A 7342-nucleotide genomic window follows, 5' to 3' on the forward strand; every position below is an offset into this window, starting at 1 on the left:
GTATATCTGCTGAGAGGGTATATCTGCTGAGAGGGTATATCTGCTGAGAGGGTATATCTGCTGAGAGGGTATATCTGCTGAGAGGGTATACCTGCTGAGAGGTATACCTGCTGAGAGAGTATACCTGCTGAGAGGGTATATCTGCTGAGAGGTATACCTGCTGAGAGTATACCTGCTGAGAGAGTATATCTGCTGAGAGGGTATACCTGCTGAGAGGTATACCTGCTGAGAGGGTATATCTGCTGAGAGGGTATATCTGCTGAGAGGGTATACCTGCTGAGAGGGTATATCTGCTGAGAGGGTATATCTGCTGAGAGAGTATATCTGCTGAGAGAGTATATCTGCTGAGAGGGTATATCTGCTGAGAGGGTATACCTGCTGAGAGGTATACCTGCTGAGAGGGTATATCTGCTGAGAGGTATACCTGCTGAGAGGGTATACCTGCTGAGAGGGTATATCTGCTGAGAGGGTATACCTGCTGAGAGGTATATCTGCTGAGAGGGTATATCTGCTGAGAGGTATATCTGCTCCTTGGTGCAGTTTTCCCAGAGGTGGAAGACTTCACTTTATCTTTAAATGCAGAAAGGAAGCGAGGGAGGAACTGCCCAAGCTTGGAGGTAGAGGCTTGCCCTTGTCCACAGCCCTGGCTCTTGAGTTGGGAAGGGACAGAGTGAGAACACAGTGGGGACATGCAGATGTGTTCTTACCATGGTTCTGCCCCCACCATGATGAGAGGACTTGTGGAGATCATAACCTCACAATGCATTCTGTAGAGAGGAGGGCACACAGGGCGTGGTCTTCCCAGGCCTGCCTGTCTCTGGGAAGTCCCAAGTCTACTTTGATGGGGCAACACTCTCCATTATTGCCCTGGTCTCCTCCCTGCTCTTCCGTCTTGTCTTTATCTGAGGATAGCCCTTCCCCTGGGCGCCTGGCCTAGACTTGTGAAGGCAGGCAGGCAGGCCCCGTTGGACCAATATGGTAGGAAAGAGTGTCTGTGGGAGCAAGGGTCGTGACCTGGAAAGTGAGTCTGTTCTGTCCTTTGCTGAGCCTCCGCCTCTTGCCTGTGGCAGGTTTGTAACCCCAGATCAGAAGTACTCCATGGACAACACTCCTCACACACCAACCCCATTCAAGAATGCCCTGGAGAAGTACGGACCGCTGAAGCCCCTGGTACGTGGCACAGTTGCTGGCTCTGGGGTGGATTCATGTATCATGGGTTGATGAGCCCCTTTCTCTCTGGGGGTAACAGTTTCTGCTGGTCCCCTCATCTGCATTCCCTGAGTCCCTTCAGTGCATCAGGCAGGTACTGGCCTGTAGTTGATGTGGCAGTGTCTTGGACGGGGAATGTGGACATTAAAACACACATGAAAGAATTTGCTGTAAAGAAAAGGGTCAAGATATACATGGCAACACACGCCTGTAATACCAACACTTGGCAGGTGGAGGAGGCAGCAGACCATAAGTTCAAGGTCATCCTCTGCTGCCTAGCAAGTTTGAGGCTAGCCTGACCAACCTGAGACCCTATGTTTAAGAAAAGGCTGGAAGTCAGGTGTGGTGGTCTGTGCTTATAATCCGGCACTTGGGATGCTCGAGGCAAGGAGACTGAGCCAGTCTTCACAGTGTGGGGAGGAAAGAAGGGAGGGTTGGTTCGGCAAAGGTTGACTCCAGTTAGGTGGCGTCTTCGGGGCACTGAAGAGTTTAGGGCACTAGTCGATGCTGCCCTTTTCTGTTGGGAGTTGAGGTGCTCTCTGCTGAGCTAGAAGGTTGGAGATCACCCATCGTGCTTTTTCTTGGTAGCTGTAGTCCATGCTCAAGAGCTCCTTGTGTGACATCTGAAGTGTCACCATGCCCTTTACTACCAGGACCTCCTGAGCCTGAGCAATGGAAATGGACGCCCCTCTGTCCCAGTTAGTGTGGACAAGGACAGAAGGAACATAGGCTTTCAGTGTCTGCAGGTTCTTTAGTCTTTGATAGAACTTTTGTCTACGAAGCCTCGTATCTTAGTCAATGGTTGCTTTGGTTAAAAAAAAAAAAAAAAAAGCTGGGCATGGTGGCACACACCTTTAATCCCAGCACTCGGGAGGCAGAGGCAGGCGGATTTCTGAGTTCGAGGCCAGCCTGGTCTACAAAGTGAGTTCCAGGACAGCCCGGGCTACACAGAGAAACCCTGTCTCGAAAAACCGAAAAAAAAAAACAACCCAACAATAACAAAAAACAAAACATTGTGACCAAAAACAACCTAAGAAAGATAGGGTTTAGCTGGGCATGATGGTGCATGCCGTTAATCTTAGCACTTAGAAGGCAGAGGCAGGCGGATTTCTGAGTTCGAGGCCAGCCTGGGCTACAGAGTGAGTTCAGGACAGCCAGGGCTACACAGAGAGAAACCCTGTCTCGAAAAACCAAAAAAAAAAAAACAAAACAAAACGATAGGGTTTATTACAGCTTACAGTTAGAGTCCATCACCGAGGGAACCTGGGGCAGGAATCTGGAGGCAGGTACCAATGCAGAGGGTGGGGTGGAGTGTTGCTGTATGTATCAAGTTAGTGGAAAACTAACCAGCCCACCCAGAGTGTCCCTCAACTGGCCCGGGGCTAATTCTTCTGCCTTGGCATCACAGGTGCTGAGGTCATAGAAGGTGCCGTCTTGGGTACAAGGGATCCTTCTGCCGCCACACATGAGTAGCTGGGACTTGGCATAAGGCTGGGCTCAAGAATCGGGACTCTAATGACTGTTGTGGTCTGGGTCGGGCTCTCGGTGCGAGCCTGAGTTTTTACTCTGTGGACATAACTGCTGCACAGGACCATGGGGTGCAAAGCTGTGTAGACCTTCAGGGTTAAGGGCTTCATCCATTTGTCCAAGGCAGGGCAGTTAATGGTTATGAGCAATGCATGTGAGGTCATTATCCTCTCGTGGGCTCTCTCTGCTTCCCACGTACTGGTTACCTCTCTCAGACCTACGCAGCCTGAGCAGGCCTCCTGTGCTCACCCTCGCCTCTGTCCACAGCCGCAGACTCCGCACCTGGAGGAGGACTTGAAAGAGGTGCTCCGTTCCGAGGCCGGCATGGAGCTCATCATTGAGGATGACTTGAGGCCTGAGAAGCAGAAGAGAAAGCCTGGGGTAAGTGGCTGTGGGCTTGAGACCCTCACCTCCATTCCAGGCAGTCTGCATAGAAGGTCAGACCTGAGGGCAGGCGGACCCATGAGGTGCCTTGCTTGCTCCAGACTGGGCCCTGACTTCTCACCTGGGTCCTGCTGTGCTCGAATGATGGCCCTTCATCCAGCATTGGGACTGGGCATCCTGAAGTGAGCCTGCCTGTGTGCGGTGGCTGCCTTAGTGGTCAGGGTGAGATTTTCTCCTGGTGCTCAGAGGATGGAAGAAGGCATACAGCACACGCTTTGTGGCCGTCTGAATCCCTGTGGGAGGAGAGGCAGTAGACAGGACAGATCCCAGGAGGTAGTCAGGGTGGGTGCCTCAGCCATGAAAGTAGCACAGGGTGTCATTGAGTGAGGCCTGACTGACAGGCTGTCGGGCAGGCCCCAGACCCCTTCCCATTGTACCTTCTCTAGCACTTCTAGCCACAGGTGGCACTCAGACTCTCTCCGTGTTTCTGTGCTCTATTCCAGACTGCTCTAAGGAGGGATGGTGGTTAACGCTAGGCAGTAAGACTAGGAGGAACCCAGTGTCTGGCAGGGTAAGGTCCTCCTGGGTCAGAGTCTGATGTAGCTGAGGGCTCCTGGTCTTTCCGTATCCCTGGAGCAAGAGCCTAGCTAGGCCTTGAAAGTGCCACTCACAAAGTCCCAACTCTGACTGTAGTCACTAAGGTGCTGGCCCTGGGGGCCATATGCTGATCCCGACATCATTTTTCTTCTGAACCCTCAGCTGCGGCGAAGCCCTATCAAGAAGGTCCGCAAGTCTCTGGCTCTTGACATTATGGATGAAGATGGGAAGCTGATGTCATCAGCCATGCCCAAACCCTTGGTAAGGGGCTGACAGTGGCCACACAGGTCTTCAGGAACCTTCTGCCTTTGGAGCTGTCTAGTCATGGAGGGGACACTTAAGGTGGAGTGTCCACCAGCTGGGCTCAGTGTTGGGAAGATTGGCAGGAGGTGCCAGGCTTGAGCGTCACTAAGCAGTCCTGATATCTTTCCTAGGTTTTATTTGGCAGGAGTTATATGCCAGACTGCTATGGGGTCCCCCTTCTCACTGAGAGTCAACCATGTGTGCCCCCGAGTACATCCTTGAGGCATAACCCCAAGTGGCTACCATCTGTCTGGTCTATAGGTCAGCCTTGCTCTTCTGGGCATAGAAGTCACTGCCTTTAAGAGCCAGATGCGCCAGATGTGGTGGCACATGCCTTTAATCCCAGCACTTGGGAGGCAGAGGCAGGTGGATTTGTGAGTTTGAAGCCAGCCTGGCCTACAGAGTGAGTTTCAGGACAGCCAGGACTACACACACAAACCCTGTCTCAAAAAACCAAAAACCGAACAAAAAACAAAAAAACTGAAAACAAAAGCCAGATACTGAGAGGCTAGTAGTAGCTGATGGGATTTGACCTGACTTGACTAAACTGGTGACAAGGCCATTCTGTGATATGGTTAATGGGGAGGTTTTTAGTACTTAATGAGGAGAACAGCCCTGAGAGGCATCTGGATGGAATCCAGAGCAAAGAGAGAGAAAGCAGACTGAACATGAACCGCAGGCTAGACATGGCTAGGGGAGTAGTAGTGCGTGTCGGGAGAATGGCAGGTGAGAAGAGAAACCATGGTGAGCATAGGATTCTCAGGACGAGGAGCTGCCGGCGGGGGGGGTTGGGGGGGGGATAGGGAGGACATGGATGCTTTGAACGCCTGTGTGACAGGTACTTGAGGTACTGAGGGAGCCTGGAGGCCATTCTAGACTGATAGATAGGTACGGTGCCTATCTTCTGCCAGAGGGATGGGAAAAGACTCCTTGTGGTAGAGGGGAACCGGCTTCACAAGTTCCCTAGGAGTGCCAGCTCCCATCTAACTGCCAGAAACCTTCTGTAGGCCAGGCTGAGCTCTTTTGGACTTGGGGGATTGGAGTTTCCTCCGGCCCTGGCCCCAGTAGAGGGAGTAGTGCGGGGGGTGGGGGGACATTAATGAAGAATATAAATTGTTAAACATATCTTACAAGTAGGACTGTGTCCCGTGTCCTTCTAGAAAAGCATTTGTCCAAGGAAGCCTGCCAGGTTGGGGTCTTGTGCCCTTCAGTCAGACCTTTGGCTACCTCTACTTGAAGTCTTTTTTTTTTTTTTAAGCAGTACTGGGGGTTGACCCCAGGGCTTGACCCACCCACTGTGGACGTGAGCTCTGCTGTGGAGATGGTCGTGGGAAGTAGTTAGCCTGTGCCCCCAGCCCCAGCTAGGACCTTAGGAAGGCAGCACTGAGCAGAGCCGGGAGTGCTCGGCGTTTCTAGACTGGGAAGCCCGATCCTCACGTGATAGGAGCTGGCTGGCATTGCTGGGCACCGAGGTGAGCAGCTCAGATAGATACTCCCTTAATCCTTTAAGCAAAAAGATTAAGGGGGCTCATCTAGACTTCCCTATCGGAAGGGGAACTGGACCTTAGAGAGGCACATCCTGCTCTGGATCGGATCGGATCGCAGCAGCGCAGCAGCCCAGGGTGGTGCCAGGTTGTGTTGGTTTTGTTATGCGTGGTGTTTCTTTTTTTCTTTTTTTTTTCCTCCTTGCAAAGATCTTGTGTGACAAAGTGGTAACTTAACTCGGCTTTGATTTCAGCCAACCGGTGTCACACCCAGCTCCTCCTCGCCAGGTAGCAAAGATGATAACAGCCTGCTCAACCAGGGTTTCCTACAGGCCAAACCCGAGAAGGTGGTGGCTGCTCAGAAGACCCGGAGCCACATTCCAGCCCCTGCCCCTGTGAGTGCAGTAAACAGGTCCCACTGCCTGCCCTGTGGCTGTTTGCCTGACTGACTTTTACAGTCTTAGCCCAAATGCTACTTCCTACAGGAAGCCATTCCTGACCTCACTGGAGAGATGTCCCCAGCCTCATTTCCTTCCTGAGGTCTGGACTTAACTGTCAGTAGGACATTGTCTGTTCTAACAGAGCTGGCCTGGGCCTTGCCTCCCAGTGCCTTCATATGCTTGACTGGCTCCTTAGGATCTGCCCCGACTTTCCTGTTCCAGCCTCCTGCTTTACTTTACTGTTAAAGTCCAAGGATGGGGCCTGGTTTCCCTGGATCCACTAGGAAAATGGAGCACAGGCTGGCTTCCATCTTCCGTCAAGAGGGAGGGGGTCCTAGAAGCATCCCCGCTCTTTAGTCAGGACTACTAGGGCTTGTACAGAGCTAACCCTCTTACCTCCTCTCAGATGACCCATGCCTGGAAGACGGTGGCCTGTGGGGGCACCAAAGACCAGCTCTTCATGCAGGAAAAAGCCCGGCAGCTCCTGGGCCGCCTGAAGTCCAGCCACACATCTCGGACCCTCATTCTGTCCTGAGGGGCTTGAATGGCAAGAGCCGGCTCTCAGTGTTTACAGGGTAGGGTGTGGGGTAAGGTTAAAGTCACATTAAGTGACCAGCTTCAGGGCATCTTCTGCCAGCCCCTCAAACTACTTAGGTGGCAGCAATCACATGGTAATACCCCTTCCCCGAGTCTAGCTTTGTGAAGTTCCTGGTGCTAATAGAACAAAGTCCCACTCCTGGACCTGTCTGTCTTCCACCCAGTGCCACAAGGAGCCCTATCAGGGTCTCCCAGGCTCTCATCCAGTCTGGCCTCATCTCAGACTCCTGCTTGGGATAGGGGTGTGGCTAGGGGCGTTCCTTTCCTCATCTCCTGTTGGTACACTGTCTCCCCAATAAAATGCCATTCTCCCTGTGCAGCCCCGACTCTGCCCTCTGAGTCTTGAAGTGCCTCGATGGCCTTTTCCTGACATGTAGACCTTTTGTCACTGGGCACAGCTTTACCCTGTGAGTATCTCTGCAAAGCTCCCAAGAACTGTGCGTGGGTGGATGAAGATGGATTCTGAGAACCTGTTGCAGTGCTGCATTCACCTTGGCCTTAATGTGTCAAGAGTCATAACCCACTTGGCTTGGGCCATCTTCCAAGGAGGGACTGCCTTAGGTTGAGCCAGCCCTTAGGTAAGACCATTAATAAAGAGGGCTGGCAGACCTTTCAACTCTGGCCAATGTGCAGAAGGCTGCCCAGCCTCTGGATTCGATATCATGAGTTGGTGGCAGCAATTGCCCCGGCTGTTACCTCCCTAAGAATCAGTAGGTAGAGCGTGGCCCATAGCTGGTGATCAGTCTCAAACCTGAAAAGGGAGATGCTGAGCCTAATGTCTAGATCAGGAAGTGTTTTCAG

The 7342-nt window shown here is 52.4% G+C and overlaps 1 protein-coding gene across 1 annotated transcript in view; it reads left to right on the forward strand.

The window, feature by feature from the left end:
- The window catches only part of Mybl2 (MYB proto-oncogene like 2), a 28457-nt gene extending 21443 nt beyond the window's left edge, over positions 1-7014 (forward strand). Inside the window, exons 10-14 of the mRNA XM_029535756.1 lie at positions 1071-1170; positions 3004-3117; positions 3880-3978; positions 5759-5899; positions 6351-7014. Of these exons, the coding sequence (XP_029391616.1) occupies positions 1071-1170; positions 3004-3117; positions 3880-3978; positions 5759-5899; positions 6351-6479 (583 nt within the window). The 3' untranslated portion in view covers positions 6480-7014. The remainder of the gene's footprint in view (positions 1-1070; positions 1171-3003; positions 3118-3879; positions 3979-5758; positions 5900-6350) is intronic.
- Positions 7015-7342: the final 328 nt, after the last annotated feature.

Source organism: Mus pahari, chromosome 3 (assembly GCF_900095145.1).
Source record: "Mus pahari chromosome 3, PAHARI_EIJ_v1.1, whole genome shotgun sequence".
Classification (NCBI taxonomy): Eukaryota; Metazoa; Chordata; class Mammalia; order Rodentia; family Muridae; genus Mus; species Mus pahari.